Below are 16,943 nucleotides of genomic sequence, written 5' to 3'. Positions count from 1 at the left end.
AAAGCCTTTTACACCTTCTCCTTCTATTCAAAATATGTATATGTCTGTGTGTGTGTATGAGAGAGAGAGTGTGTGCATGACTTTGCCGCTGCAGTCGGTGTATGTCCGAGGCGTTACCTAAATTGACAGTGAGGCGGACACGGCCGCTCTCCAGCTCTAGTCGCAGGGTGTCAGCAGAGTCCCGAGATGTGGTGGCTATTAGGATGCCGTAGGCTCGCTGGGAGCGGAAGCGCAGAGACACATCCTCAGCTTCTGTGTGCATCACCACAGGCAGCTGGACCTTCATAAACTTACTGCCGTCATAGCTGAGGACGGTCGCCTCTGCAGAGAGAAAGAGCAAGAAAAACAAGATGAGTGATCGGTAAAATGAAGCGCAGCACTTTTACGGTAAACCAACGACCGGGCTGTCAGTTCAGCTCTAAATGATGTCCTATTTGTGGAGATAATTTAATGTTGTGACTTGAAAGAAATGCATTAGAGAAGAGATATTAAACAGTGAATATGTATTTGGAGGTCACCAAACACACAGTGAGAAAGGCTATTATGTGTCCGTTAGACAAATGCACTCAGATGCTGCTGCTGCTGCTGCTACACTGACTCTGCAGTCTGCTCTGACCTGTCATCCAGCATCCAGTCCATTCACACACTCTGAGAAATAAGGGTTTCAAAATGGTTCTTCCAGATAACTGTGGTTCTGTACAGAACCATTTTCTCCTCAAGAACCTGTTTTGGAAGTATTTTGGATTCGTCAGGGGCTCTTTCTAAGACTAAGGATTGAATATTAAAGGGTTCTTGGTAGACACTCCAGGTGGTTTCTAGATAGAATGCTTGGCATGTAAAAGAGAAGAGAACCTCAAGGTGGGTTCTAGCTAAATCCCTTGGACAAAAAGTGAAGAACCTTGTATGGAAGTAAGGATTTGTCAAGAATTCTTTGTAAGACTAAGGATTCCATTCAGACCCTTTTCATCCAAAGAACCCTTTCATCAAGGGCTCTTTGTAACATAGCATAAAGGGTTCTCAGTAGAATGCCCTGAGTGGGTTCTAGATAAAACCCTGGAAATTTGAAAAAGGTTCTCAGAGGAAAACCCCTGGGTGGGTTCTAGATAAAGCCCTTGGAAAATAAAAGGATTCTCAGTAGAACTGCCCAGATTGATTCTAGATAAAAGCCTTGGAATATAGAGGGGTTCTCGATAGACCTCCTGGGTGGATTCAAGATAAAACGCTTGGAATGTGAAAGGGTTCTTGGGAGAACCTCCAGGTGAATTCTAACTAAAACCCTTGGAAAATAAAGTGTTCTTGGTAGAACCTCATGTGTGGGTTCTACGTAAAACCCTTGGAATATAAAAAATTCTCTTTAGAACCCCCTGAGTGGGTTCTTGTTAGCACACAGCATTACACAACAGAAGGGTTCTCTGCAGAACATCTCATAGGGAGTTTTGTGTGAAACCTTTCTCAGATGGTTCCAGGTGTAGGTAGAACCATCTAAGAGGATTCCAAGTGAAACCTCTATATAAGGCTCTACCAGGAACCAGAAGGGGTTCTCTTGCAGGAACAAGTCAAAGAACCCTTTCCCGTTCTCGTTGGCAGCTTTATTTCTTAGTGTGTAGAGGAAAGATTAAACCAGGGAGTTGACACACACAGGGACAACTCCAGTCCTCCAGCAGTGTCTCAGACGTCTTCTCTGCAGGTTTGTTAGAGAAGATAACCATGTGTCACTGACAGCAGACACACAGACTCACTCTGACTGCAGATGAATCCAGTGATTAAGCTTCTAGAATTACAAATACAATACAAAATCAATGGGTCAATTCAAAGCTCACTGAGTAAGTGACTCCTAAACGGCACATACGCAGATATGTCATCCAGTGTGTGAAGGCTTGTCACAAGTGTGGCATCATATTTCACTGTGTACTCCAGCTGACAGCCACCCAAACTCCCTGCAAAGTCTGAGTCCTGTCTCCTCCTCTGTGCCAATTTAGGTGGTGGCCTCCATCAGTGGAAACACAGTGTGTGGAGGCAGGTACATGCTCAGAGGACTTGACAAGGAGATAAAAGTCTTACAGGAAAGAAAATAAAGGTAACTCCATCAGTACAACTGAACAGAGAACAGGTGGCAGCCTCGCATCCACGATTTCTGTATCTGCAATATAATAGTGACAAACTACAGAGGGACAAATTGATATTGACTGAGGGGAAAAAAAACAAACGGCGACGGAATGGTAATAGTCTTTGGACCCTGAATATCGAGCTTCTGCTCAGGGTGACTGCATTTACTCAGCGCATTAGGCAGCCGCCTGGAGAAATGCTGGGGAGATTGTTTAACGCTGGCGGGAGGTTGTAACAGCATTTCCGGTAGTGTAACTAAACCATAACCCAATAACAAAGCCATTACTGCAGCTGCAGAGCTGAGACAGATAGAAGCCGAGTTGGAGGGACGGGAGATGGAGAGCGGCAGGGGCGATAGGGTACCAGAGTACACACACCACCTCATCACCACTTCCTCGTCACACAGAGCCAATGTCACATCCATCCCCTGGGATGACTCCGTCACATTCCTCACCCAAATCCAATTTCTCCACGCCCTCCTGGGGTATGCTGCAGATGACAGGGGCGTGTGACAAACGAGTTCTCACTGCTAAACTGTCTGCTTCCTGCCAGGCAGCTAAAGCAAAGAGCTGCATTTAGAAACTGTTAGCAGATGCCAGGGAAAATGGAGCTACTGTTCAAGCTTGCCTAATACTTGAAAAATGTTTGTCACTGTACTATTAGCGAGCACTTAAACCCAATAAAAGTGTTTTCTAGTAGCAGCAATATTTCACGTATTCTCTATATGGAACTGTATAGTTAAAGGTGCTGCATCCGACATTTCACTTGAGAAGTCAGAGTAAAGCATCAGCATCTCAGATAAAAAAAAATTGCACGCTTTGCTTACTCCAGAAGGGGGGGGGGGGGCGGTGTGTGAATTGTCATCTAAACACAATCTGCCCACAAAACTCAGAACAAAGTGTCAAACTGGGCAGTGCCGATCAGATAAAGATCAAGATTATGTTACTGCATCACCACTAGAAAGAAATCCCTCATAGCCTATCAACAGATTACTTACTTGGAAAAGCTCCCAAATGAAAATATTTTAACTCAAAAACATAAATATGGCATAGAGTAAAAAGCACTGAATAGAAATATCTGAAGATGGCATTGGAAATAATGAAATAAAAATATTTTATTTCCAAATCTCCAGATATTTTTCCAAACATCTTTTTGCATTGAATATAAGCCATACACATGTGGCCAGAACAGTTCATTAAATTACATGCTTTAATTTACACTTTTTAACATGTCATCTTTAAAATTAATCACACTTAATGTGTTAAATTTGACAGTCCTAAGATAGATAATGTTGTCTTCTGCAGGGATGACTAGTGGAGTTGGCTGAAATCGAAACTTGGAAAAGCGTAAGCATTTGCTGCATTCACTTGCACTCAGACATCAGAATTTTCTCTTGCAAATTTCTGACAAACCACAGCTTATCATATATATATATATATATACACACTGATTAGATTTTCCAGGTGTAGAGAAATGTAGAGACAGAGGTTTGTGGCCTCAAACTAGTGAGAACAGGCCTACCAGGCTGCAGGTAAAAAATTAATCTCAAGAGAGTGATAATTTTGACAAACTATGAGCTTTCCCAAACCCTAACCAAGTGTTTTCTGTAAATAAACTGTAAACAATGTATTTTTGCATTATAAAACATAATTAATTTTGCGCAAGGTGCTCAGTCAACAATAGACACAAACATATCTAGATAGAATTCCACAAATAAAAGGTGTGTATATCTTTAAATAGCAGATAATTATTCGCTGACATTGAATGAGGCTGAATGTTGCATTTAGCACATTCAACACTGTATCTAAACAGACAACAGGTAATGTGCATATTTACGTTGGGAAGACAGAATGTGAAACTCATTACTGCCAAACAGTGAGTGACAGATCTGAGTTCTGTGCTGTAAAGAATCCGTGATCCTGCATGAAATGCTTCTGTGAACTGTGATCCATTATACTCGTGAAAATATGCTAAAGGTGAAAAGGAAACAAAATGCAAGAAGACAAACTCAGCTCACGCACTAATCGTGATGAAAATGTGTTCATCCCTTCAGTAACATCATGAACAATAGGGAGTTTTTATGAATGTTTTTGAGTGTTGTCATTTAGTGCCATTGGGTTCATTATGTAATATTAATGCAACGTTGATGTTGTTTGAGATGTTTGTGTTATAACAACTTGACAGTAATCATCATCATCATCTTTGTTATGACAATTTGATATTATCCAGGAAAACATAACCTGTCATTGTCTTTGTCATGATCACTTGACATGATCAAACTTTTAAACTGTTTAACTGTTAAACTGTTTAGTTTTATGTTTTAACATTACATTAAACCGTCATATGTGGTTGGTTTTGACACTGGCCTCAAGTAAAGTGATACGATTCGGACATGTCATTTAAGTGCCATTAAGTTTTATTACACTGTCAAATGCTATTATAATAGTGTCATGAATAATTTCCTGGACTTCAGGTGAAATGTTACCAAGCCAGCTAGCTAACTGCTACCAAGATAGCAGTTAGTTAATTTACTTGTTGCTAAAGTAGGCGGTATTGTCATCAAACTGGCCTTATAACATTTAATGACATCTTTAAGACCTATAATGATGGCCAGTGTCAAAGCTGATCACATATGACTGTATATCGTCCTGTTAAAACGTGAAGCAAAACACTTACTTTAAATTTAATAATGTTAAGTTGTCATGAAAAGGCCATTAACAGGTTATGTCGTCTTGGTAAATGTCAAGTCATTATAACAGTTATTATAAGACATTTTTATCTTGGCATCTTTACAACAAATCTAAATGGTTCCACTTTAGCTGAGGTCAAGGGAAATATTCATGAAACCGTTACAAAAGCAATTGACAGTGTAATAAAACTTAATGACATGTTTATGACAAGTCCAAAATGTACCACTTTACTTGAGATCAAGGAAAACATTCATAAGACACTAATAATGGTCTCATGATGGCCAGAGTCAGAACCAACCACATACGACAGCATAATATGAAGCTAAACAGTTTCTTTAAGTTTGATAATGTCAAATTGTCATAACAAAGACACTGTTGACATGATTAATGTCAAGTTGTCATAATGAAGGCATCTCAAACAACATCAACTTTTCATTAAAAATGACTTTTTGACTGAATGGCACTTAATGACAGCATTTCTAAAAGTTCATGATGCCAGCCCAAAACAGGTGTCATGACATGGTTATGACAGTGTTATGTAAGTCTTATGCACACCCCTTCAAACAAGCATGTACCATATCTTCTTCAAAAGTGTACTGCATTGTTTCAACACTGCCTTCTTAATTATCAGCTGTATATAGCAGACAGAATGTGTTATAACTTTGTCAATATCTTGTTTAATTTCATATGAAATAATCTTGAATCTTATAAAGAATTATAGATCAGAACTGGAGTAAATGTTGCATTTCATTCAACATGTCACCACTGATGAGTTTCATATGAAAGAGGTTGTCTGAAATTCCATAAATAAGAAAAGTCCAGATAGATATGAAAATATGGAGAATGACATGTGAGGGAATCATTACCTAATGCAAAGTGAGCACCTGTCAAAAACCCAATCGTGGAAGCCAAGTCATTTTTAATGGCACTCCCGTGTTTAATATCAAAATAAATTGAGAGGGCTGAAGCAGGAGCTTGCTGTCTGTGCCAGCCCAACAGGAGGCTGTCAGAGGGGAGATGGAGCATACCAAACTAAACCAAGCATTCATTTTCCGTCTTGTAAAGCACAATACAACATTGTTTTCTGATTTTCACAAGAAAACAAGGAGTGATTGGGGGGGAGGGGGACCCACTTACAGAAGTAACAAATAAGGCTGTGCTACTAACAAGGGGGAGTACTGGCAGACAGGCACACGGTTCTTCCTCCTTTCTCCCCGAAGGAGAACAGGCTCTGCAGGAAGGGAGAGCTGTCAGCTGCATGTCACAGGATTGTGATGTCCCACGGTATCAGGGCGCCAGGCCCAATCCAATTCAAAATTTGCTGGAAAACACCTGCCAAAGGCTTTTGGAAAATGTTTTCATGGCTCAGAGATATCATAAATAATTCAAAGCTGCTCATGTCTTCTTCACCGCAGCCCTCTTTGAGTATCTTAGTATACACAATCCAAGAAATAGACTCACTGGCTATTAAATGTGAGAAAACAACCTGCCAGCTAAGTAGATTTCCAGAGACAGCGAGACTATTCTCTCCCTCTACACCGAGTGAAGCAGCATTGTTGTGAGCCAGCCTCACGTCTGCTGCTCTGTGACCATGCGGCGACTTCATTGGGGCTACGAAATGAGAGCAAAGATAGAGAACGGATCAGTGTGTCCGTTCAGAGAGGTGGAATCTGCAACTTCAGCAAGGGCTGTCAGGAATACACGCCACAGCCAAGATGGTAAAGATTTAGTATGTGCGAATTAGGTTTTTCAGCCCATTGAGACTATTAAAGGAGAATTACCACTTAGTTTAATGATTTACAAGTTAATCTTCCGTCTTTGTTCTTTGCTGTGCTATCAAGGTCTCTAGAACAAGACCTATTATACAAAGGTGTAGAAACCAGACAGTAAAAGCTGTAACGTACAGCTTAAACGCGTCCGTTTGACAAAGACTGAAAGACTCATTGAATGCTTCCTTCAGGTTTGTGCTGTAAAACATATTTAATTTCTTATTTCACTCTTCACCAAACCTCCATTCCACAATACATGCTTATATCCCCAGAAAATCAACCCCCAGCACTCCAACAGTCCCATTTTCCATGTTTTTCGACCGATTTTCAGCGCATCTGTGTACATCGCTTAAGGGCGTGAGACGACCAGTTCTCTCTAATTTGTGACTATATTCAAGTGTGGTGAATGGTGACTAACGCACAGTGTGCTGTCAAAGGGCATGGCTGAAATGTGCTTTAATGCTAAAACTCAGCCACACTCCCCTTTGAGGGCATTTCACAATTACGCAATAACATTCTGCACCTCTTGGCTTTAGCTTCGGGCCAATGGCAAATGGCTTTATGCTCTGAAAAGCAATAAATGTGCTAAAAGAACCAGCTTTTCTATAGTTACACTAATTTAATACATAATGGTATTATGTATTTTGTTCAAATATGGTAGATATTGCCATTGTGGACATTTGTGGAGCCTTTTATCATATTCTTTCCTATTGTTTCTTTTCATATCACCTATCTGTGTGAGACCTATGCTTTAAAAAAAAGCATTTTAGCCTTTGAATCTAGGGTTAGGGTTCTTATTTAGACTTAAAATCATAATCAGTATTTGTAATTGTATTGTGATTTGCTCCAATCTATAACGGGGAGACCCATGATAAACCTCCCTTCAATATTCTTATTCTTATTTATATTGTTTTTTATATGTGCTACACAAATCAAAATCAAGATACTGGAAACAATATGCTGTTTGTAACAACAATACAACACTAACATTTGATAGTATCATAAGTCCCAAAGCTATAAAAAGAATTTAATATCATTAATTTGGGTTCCTTCATAATGCACACAAAAGACAACATACTGTTCGTACAGATAATTAAATTCAGAATGGAATGAGGTGAAAATATAAGGTTAAATAAATATATATATATATATATACACACGTATACATGTACATGCCCAGCTGTTGCCATAGCAATTTAATAAATGTACAAAATAATCTTAGTGCTCATTCAAGACCTCAGTTCAGTTAAATTTGGCTCCCAACAAAGTCAAACTGTACAGTGTTAAGTGCTTTTTTCTGTACCACCACTATGTACAAGTTATTAATGAAAGAAAAGAAAAAAGATTCTATTTTGTGTACCAAGGATTGTTTTTTTATTTTTGCTGTGTAGCAATTCATGATGTAATATATACAATAGCAATAAATCACAATTAAAAAAGTGTCTCCATACTGTACTGGACTGTGACAATACATGCTGTGATATTTCATGGTTAATTACTTAATTTATTATTTTTATTTTAAAAAAGGACAGCTGCTGCTCTCTGCTGCATTGTTTTTGTTTCACAAGTTGTACATACATAATTCAAGCATTCACTGCCAAAGAATTCATTTTTTGGCTGGTTAGGTCATGGGTGACTACTTTTGTTCCATTTTACTAAAGAAGGAAAGCAGAAATGCTTTAGGGTTGCAAATTTTGTAATTTGTGTGTAATTTGGTAGATTCCTTATTCAACAAATGGCTCAGCCAGACAAAACAATCTCAAGTGAGTCCTAATTTCTGCCAGTTTTAATCAGTTACATCTTTAACAACAAGAGAAAACACATTTTAAACAAACAAAAAATACTAACAGACATTTTTCAATGAGTAATTTTTCTTTATTTTTTTAACATCGCGATAAATATCATACATTTTAGTGTGGTGTTATTGTACTCTGAGCTTTTGGTATCGTTACATCATTAGTATTGAGTAGTGTTTTTTATAGTATTGTATCAAACTTAAAAATTTTGATATAGGACAACTCTAGCACTGTATTTAACAACAAAATAAACACATTTTACCCTCATAAAACCCCTGCTGAGCGGGAAAAAGCAGGTGAAGCAACGTCCAAAGTGTCTGCTAACGTGCATACGTCAGCGTGTATGTATGTCTATGCCTGTGTAGCACATGTGGTGCACAGTGAGCACAGTCGTGTATCGATCTGTGTATTGATCTTCAGCATCTATCTTTATTCATCGCAGGTATGTGCAGGTAAATATCCATCTGCAGTCGCTGTCAGTGTGAAATAATGCAGGTGCTGTCAGAGCTGGAATCAAGCATGTCATACCTCATTAGGGAATACGTGCATGTTCTGCAACGCACCTTCTCCACCATCTGGGAGGCTGCCTTAGCCTCACACTGCAAGACTAATATTTGGGCTAATTAGCAACTGGAGGAACAATGAAGGGGAAGACATTTGGGATGCAAGGGGGAAAATTGCTTTGTCTGCTTAATTAAAATCTCTCAAAATAGGGCGAATAGCTCTATGGTTCTCTTCCGAAGCTCCACCTCCTGTTCCTTCCACTCGTTGTCGTCCTCCTCCTCCGCCATATGCAGTAGCTGTATTTTGCCACCGGGTGGTACACCATGCATGGATAAGTGAGAGCTGGGGTAATTCTTTTGACAGCTCCTCGGCCTGCTGGTGCCTGCTTCATCCTACCAGCGCAGAGGCAATCTGGAGCCATCAAAACAGCTGGCAGCACGCCAGGGCCCGTCCTCCATACCACTGCTCCCACACACACTCTCGCCGATGCCAGTCTCATGCACAGAGCGGAGACAGCCAGAAAACAAGAGGGCTGGACAGGGGAGTCGAGACGCCAGAAGACGCTCAAGTGTTGGGAGGGATGAAAGGGGGTCGCGGCGGCGGAGACCTCTCTAACATGCGGCGCTTCCTGTGAAATGGTTTCAATCGCGGAGCCGCATGTTGTTCTGCTTTTGTTTCCAGTTGAGGTCAGACTGGATTATATCTTTCTGAATCCAAGAGCACTCTCCGGATAAGTAATTATCCTACTGAAGTGAAACGATCTGTATCCCATGCCCACTCCACCTCCCTCATATACTATGCCCTAATTCCTGTCAACTCATTAGCTGGAATGAAAGTGCACACGTGGGGAGCCGAGCCTTTCTAATACAGAGATGGAGGAGAGTCAGTTTCTCCCTTTCATTTATATTCTTTTAGCTTTTACTCCAAAAGTAAATATTAAAGGAGAAGTCTGTAATTCATAAAATGACATAATATGTCCTTAGAAATGAAGAAAACGTGCTACATTAAGATACTTCCTACACTACAACACTACAGCCACTGCGTCCTCCTTTGAAATTTACATTCCAGGTCAAAATGACTGCTTTAGTTTGCCTGTTTCACATTAATGAGATTTCAAATTAATGAGAAATGATCATTAAAATATGTTTGAGGGTGTAGATCTTTATAATGGATATACTGAGCAGTATGTTAATTGAGGGCAGTCAGTAAGGCAGGCAGTCACTGACCTCCAACTCCACAGTGTGCTTTTTCAGTTCAGTTTCAGGATAACGGACTTAACTTGATATCGACAGACTCGTCATCGCTTGTTACTGTCAAATTATAAAGTTGCACTCGTCTTGCATTCCTGCAGCAAATGCAGCATTGTTACATGTCGCTCCTTTCATTTTCTGTCTTAGCGTTAAGTACAATCAGAAGACCTGTCTCATGTCACAAGACTGCATTCATGACCATAAACAAAATCCTTCTGCTATCATGTAGAATTTTTGCTTCTGAATTTGACTCAGCAGATTTCTGTCAGCGTTCAGCCGTATCATCGGCATCTCAACCAGACAAACTCTGCATCCCAATTACAGGAAATTTAGGTAACAATATTTCACAATGTGAGTGACTTGAGAGCAGAGGAGAAGCACGGGCACATGTAGAGATGACACATGTGACTGCGTGGGATGTGTTACATTCCAACTGGAGTTCATTTTTTTTTCTTTCTCCGATGAGAGAACCTGCTCCTGCTGTCGTCCCTGTGCAGATGCATCACGCTGTGATAACAGTGTGACATGCTCGGGCTCCTTTTGACATTTGCCTTGATTATGCATATGTTAACTGTTTTCGCTCATTTGCTGCTAACGCTCCGTTCAGATGTCATGACGAAAAGTCTATACATTCTGCTGCAATAGAGAAAGCTTTACCACTTGAGAGCAATCCTGGCTTTAAGGATATATTGCAAACACTGAACCGGTTGAGGGTGATATTTGAGTTGAGTTTATATTCATAAGAAATTCACTGTATACATACAATAAATACCCACTTGGGCTGATGCACTTGGTTGTTATTAATTCATAAATACAAAATAAACATGTCATTAAGCCACTCATCTGTGGCTGAGTTTAAAAAAAAACAAAACTATTGGATAATATTTTCATTACACCCAAATCCATGGCTATTAATATAAGTTAATATTGCTAATCTCTCTTTGGTGAATGAACTATACATCCGACATATTTATTCACACGGTCTGATTATGTAAATAAGCCTGAAATTCCAATTTTTGTCAGATAATAATTGCCTCAGAGCAGACCGTATTAGTAAGCAAAGGAATTGGCTTCCTTGCGCAGCCAGTTGTTGTTTTAATCCGGCTAGATTTCAATCAAAGAGGTCAGAGGGCAAAACTCCGGTCAAAAAGGTCACCAAGCTAACACTGAGCAGGCAGAAAAGCAGGGCAGCGCTGAGCTCCGCATTAGTGAGCACAGAATTTCCTTATGACTGGTTCTCATTTGCTGCTACATTACTGATACGAATACAAAGATGCAGTAAAAAGGATCTGCAGCTGAGGGCAGTTTAACAAGACGGTGATGGCGGGTAACATCAAGCAAATTCATCTCTCACTACAGACTTAGAAATACTCCCTCGTCAGCTAATTGCCAGCTGAGGTTGGCGACTACACCCTCTAAGACAGTGAGAGGGGCATCACAAATGCTGTAACTCTGCCAGCATGAAGAATTTGAGATGTTAAACGATCTGCACTGGAGTTTTAAGGCCAGTTTAGCCAAGACAGTGATGGAGGGTAACTTCAAGCAAAGTCATCTTTCACTGTAGACTCAGAAACACACAAATAATTTATTAATTTTGCTGTGATGCCCCTCCCAGTGTCTTGGAGGCTGTCCTGGCCCAGCTGCAGCGGGCAATTGGCTGACATGGGAGGGTCATCAACCAAGCCAGTTTCTGAAAATGAGGGCTCGTCCAGGATTTTAACACCGAGACTTCTGACAAACTGGCTGAAGGAATGTGACAAGTAGTGGAGTAATTTATGGAACAAACACCACACTAAATCATAAGAGATGTCAAAAGACAAAAATGCAAGGTGGATGGCTGCTTTAGGAAGGGAAGGAGGAGTGAGCAGAGGGGCCCGTTTTTTGCAGCTCAAGGGCCTGGGCGACCTTAATCAGCTGATGACCCTCACATGTCAACCAATTGCCCGCTGAGGTGGGCGGGACACCTTCCAAGATGGTGGAAGGGGTGTTGCAAGTGCTGTAACTCTGCTAGCATGAAACACTACTGAGGAATTTGAATTGTTAAAAGACCTGCATCGGAGCGTTAAGGCCAGTATAGCAAGACGGTGACGGGGGCAAACTCCAAGCAAATTCATCTCTTACTATACTCTAAGATGCAAAACAGGACTAATTTATTAAACTAAGGTCAATGCTAAATCATAAGACAAGTCAAAAGGCAATAATGCAGGGTGGAAGCCAGTTGTAGGATGGAAGGGAGTGTGAGCAGAGGGGCCTGGTTTTATTGGTCAACGGCCCAGGTAAGCTTAATCAGCTGATGACCCTCCCACGTAAGCCAATTGCCAGCTCAGGTTGGCCAGAACACAAGACAAGACAGTGGATAGAGAGTCACAAATCTTGAAAACTCTGCAAACAAGAAACACCACTGAGATATTTCAGCTGTTTTTTTTTTTTGTTTGTTTTAACACAAACACCTGTGCTTTCCATTTGACAAACAACTGCAGAGTCAGGTGCACGTCTGCTCCAGCTAAGACATGGAGCTATAAAAGTTCACCGTGTGACACTCACTCCTCCTATTTCTCTTCTCTCGAGGAGATTGGGATAAGTATTCTGCACCAGGTCTGGTCATGAGCGAGCGGTTTGATGAGCCAAATGGTTAGCAGAAGACAGCCAATTTACAGGCTAGTGTGCATGGTGGACGTGACCAGCGGCGTCTCAGCGGTGCATCAGTCACCTGCCACTCAACGTAGTCTAACATCAGCCAGTCAACACCGCGCGCGCCCTGACTCATTCTGTCTGGCTGTCTATCTCCACATGCACACTTTCTCTGCCTGTCTTATATTGCTTTCAGGTTGCTGTTTGAGAGACGCTGATATTCAGCCATCAGCCTGGATAAAAAGACCACCTGCAGGCTGTTGTCTGGTCATGCTGTTCAACCCGAACTTAAAAGGAGATCCCCTTCAGATAAGAAAATACTAAAACTACTGTGTATAAAATTAAAACCGGTTGTCTTTGATGTAAATTACATTCAAAACAATGCATGGTGAGGTGGAAGCATGGGTCACACTTTATTTTAAAGTACACTAATAAGACGTAACAAGCTGCACTTTGTATCAAATTAGACAAAAACTAGAAATAATATGTTCTCTGTTAGAGAGCATTAGACCCTTATTAGACTTTCTCAAAGGTTAATTAGCAATACATAACAACAAAACTGTCCTGTTAACTGAAGTTTATTGTTTCCCACTGTTAGTCCCTTATAAGACTTCATTAGAGGGTAATTAGGGACACATCACAACAGAACTGTGCTGTAAACTAAAGTTTGGACAGATATGATTTCACTTTAGTTTGCAATACAGTTCTGTTGTAACATGTCACTAACTGCCCCCTAATAAAGTCTAATAAGAGTCTAATAAAGGGCTAATACTGTCTAATAATGAGCATATTATTTCTAGTTTTTATTTAATGTAATACAAAGTACAGCTTGTTACCTCTAATTAGTGCACTGTACAATAAAGTGCGACCAAAGTGTGTCACTGTGTAGCATCAGACATACACTAACAAATCCAAGCTATGCACACGCAGAAGTGATGAGCGTCCAAACAGCTATGTACGTGAAATGAGACAAAAGACAAAGCCGTACCTCTTTCACAGGAGCGTCCCAGGTATCCAGTCCCGGAGCAGTCACACACGTAGCGGTTCCAGCCCTCTCTACAGATCCCGTTGTTTTGACAGGGGTTGCTCAAACACTGTTTGGGAGGCTCCTTGGAGCAGGAGGGCTTGACCCCGGCGGCCTTTTGGACCTCGGCCAGGCGCCGGACATCCTTACTCTGTCCGTCAATGAATAGATCCCGGATGCAGCCCACGTAGCCGTAGTTGAGCAGTGCCGTCCACACCTCAGTGGGGAACACCAGCCCCATCTTGTTCTCTGGCAGACCCCCGAGGTAGAGATTGTCATCCAAGTCGAGAATCTCACTTTCTCCAGGGGCTGTGTAGGCAGTACGGAGGGTGTTGATAGAGATGGTACCTAAAAAGTAGAAGAGGATATGGTGGGATGCATTTATTTTAACACCTATTTCTGACTGTAGATGCTAAAAGACACTACCTGCCCTGCAGTAACATAAACACGCAGAGACGACCCATTTAAAGATGGTTTGATGAAGAAATTAGCTTAATTAGTGTTATCCATCTGGACAGGGTCAGGATTTTCTTCATTTAGAATGACTGATGAGTGTTGATAAGACGCATTAATCACAGGACAGCTAGTCTATTAGTGGCCTAATCTGGGATCCCTAAGAGTATCCTCTCCATTTTCCTTGGTTTTCCCATAATAAATCTCCTTTATCTATAAAGCACTGGTCATAAAAAAGAAAGGAGAGGAAAAGAAAAATCGTTGCCCCCTCTATCATTTCAGCCAACCAACCAAACAAAACAAAAAAACATCATAGCCATCTTTTAGAACTTGATTAACGGACTGCAGGCTGTTTTTTTTTTCACCCTGTCTCTCCCTCTGTTTGCCTCTCCAACACATAAACCTGCAATGAGAGCTTGTGTGTTTCCCCACCATGATTTATCGCTCTCATTCAGGTTTAATTCTCGATCTGGAGCACGGTAAACAACAGCGGACATGACCGGACTGTAAAGCTGTGGAGAGGAAGGCCTTACTGTGGGACTCAGACCGGGGTGATTAATTTGTATATGGATCTGTTACTCTCAGCGCAGGAGCCATTGTGGATCTTTAATTAATGGTGGCTGCCTCCACTGCCCGCATCCTCGTCCAGTAATCTATATACCGTGCTGCCGAGGATCCGCACAGGCCACTGCCCGGGGAGAGTGGCGGAGAAATAGTAGTGTAAGGATCCTCAAAAATAAAATTGCCATAAAGTCATAATTTGCATTTTGAGTGGCAGATGCATGCCATGGCAGATATGAGGGACCTATTAGCTGATTGCCTCGGGCTAAATGGCAGAGTCCTAACTGCTTGTATGTGGAAGAAGAGTGCCACTTTTAAGTTACTTTTCCAGTCGAAGTGTTTATGTTGGGGAAACAAGCCCTAAGCCACACATGAATTTTCAACAAGGCTGCCTGGCACATTTTAGAGTCACATTAGACATTAAATGGGGCCTTTCACATTTCATTACAGCCTCCATTAGCATGCATGAATATACATATCACAATTAATTATACATATGATAAATATCCTTATATTTTTTTCAATGAAAGCACAAATTCATTGTGTTATACTTTGCTTTTTGATTGGTTAAAGGAGAAATAAATCACAAAATGATAGCAATTTCTTTTCCAGGACAAAACAGTTTTTGCTTTGGCTGTTTCACATTTATTAAAATTAAAAGGAGTGCCGAAAGTTCGCTCAATGAGTAAGTGTCTGTTTATGAGTCGTAAGAAATCATTAATAATCTTTTAGAAGGAGTAGATGTTTGTAATGGTTTAAATTGAGTAATTTGATAATGGAGTCTGGCACGCAGTAAGTCAGGCAGAACTCCAGCTCCAGAGTGTGTATTTTCAGAGCAGTGGGTTCCTTTTCAACGTAATGGGCTTACCTTTACATCGACACACAAATGACAGTTTTGAAGAGCTGATCAGGTTACAGTGTAGGACTAATTGTTGCTTGTCAGTGTCAAAATATAATGTTGCACTCATCTTGTGGCTATAGATTGTATATTGAATAGAGATCCAATCTATTTAATATGCCGTCCATGGCTCCAACTCGCTATTTGCACTGCAGTACTCATTTTTGAATGCTAGGATATTGCATATTTCTCCTTTTTATTTCAAGAAAAGCTGCAATAAAAGATAAAAACAGTGAGATCACACTATAGGATTGGATCATAATAGTCTTGATTATGTATGTTCTTTACAGCCAAGGTGAGCCAGCCTTCTTGCAAAGTGCTTGAGAAAGACAGCTAAGGGCCTAGTGCACAATGATTAACCTGGTCCCACTAACATGTTCCAGCTCTTTTCTCGGGGTCTTGGCCCCAGGCATCTGTTCCGGCACTTTCCTGCCGCCACCCACTGCCCCTGCTCTCTCCAGCCACAGCTGTTGTGACTTCCAAGCTTTGCACACTTGGCAAGGGCCACCCGTCACGCAGCCAGAACAGCTCCCTTCAGGTTATAGCTAACGAGCTCACTACATCAAACTCATTAGCGAGGAAACTTTTCTCGGAGTAGAGCAGGTGCCCGGCTGAGGAATGAGCATTGGCGTGGTCAGCGTGAATCGTGATGGAAGCACACTCCGCTTATTTCACATCTCGCCATATGACAGGAGATAGCTGCTGTAGAACAAAATACCTTTGGTCTGGGAGACCGCACTCTTAGAAATAAAGGTTCCAAAAGGGTTCTTCCTTAAGGGCTGAGTTCTACCCAGAACCCTTTTTAGAAGAACGGGTTTGTCAAGTGTTCTTTGTAAGCTTCAAGTTTCCATTTAGAACCATTTTCATCCACAGAACCTTTTGTAGAATACATATTTTTGAAATTCTTAAAGAACTCTTTTGTCAAGGGTTCTTTGTAACATAATAAAACATGGTTCTTCATAGAACCCTTTGGGTGAGTTCTAGATGAACCCCTTGGAATATAAAGGGTTCTCAGTAGAATCCACCCAGTGGGTTCTAGATCAGAACATAAATAGAGAGTAGAGCCCCTTGGGCAGGTTCTATAGAAGACAACTGGAATATAAAAAGATCTTCAACAGAATACCATGGGTGGGTTCTTGTCTTACAAGGCAGAATGGGTTCTCGGTAGAATCCACAGGGTCAGTTTTAGATAAATATAAATATAAAAAGAGTTCTCATCCAGGGGGTGAACAAAATGTTCTTGGTAGAACCCTCCGGTTGG

General features: G+C 41.0%; 1 protein-coding gene across 11 annotated transcripts in view; it reads right to left on the bottom strand.

Annotated features, from left to right (window-relative positions):
* The window catches only part of LOC146315126 (neurexin-1a), a 376,350-nt gene that overhangs the window by 205,763 nt on the left and 153,644 nt on the right, over positions 1–16,943 (bottom strand). For all 11 annotated transcript variants that reach the window (XM_084736025.1, XM_084736027.1, XM_084736036.1 and 8 more), the window contains 2 exons: positions 13,735–14,118; positions 118–321 (listed from right to left, as the gene is read on the bottom strand). In XM_084736025.1, coding sequence (XP_084592151.1) covers positions 118–321; positions 13,735–14,118 — 588 coding nt within the window. The remainder of the gene's footprint in view (positions 1–117; positions 322–13,734; positions 14,119–16,943) is intronic.

This window comes from Lutjanus erythropterus, chromosome 14 (genome assembly GCF_056507025.1).
Source record: "Lutjanus erythropterus isolate fLutEry1 chromosome 14, fLutEry1.hap2, whole genome shotgun sequence".
In the NCBI taxonomy this organism is placed as follows: domain Eukaryota; kingdom Metazoa; phylum Chordata; class Actinopteri; order Lutjaniformes; family Lutjanidae; genus Lutjanus; species Lutjanus erythropterus.
This window is presented reverse-complemented; position numbering and strand designations above follow the sequence as displayed.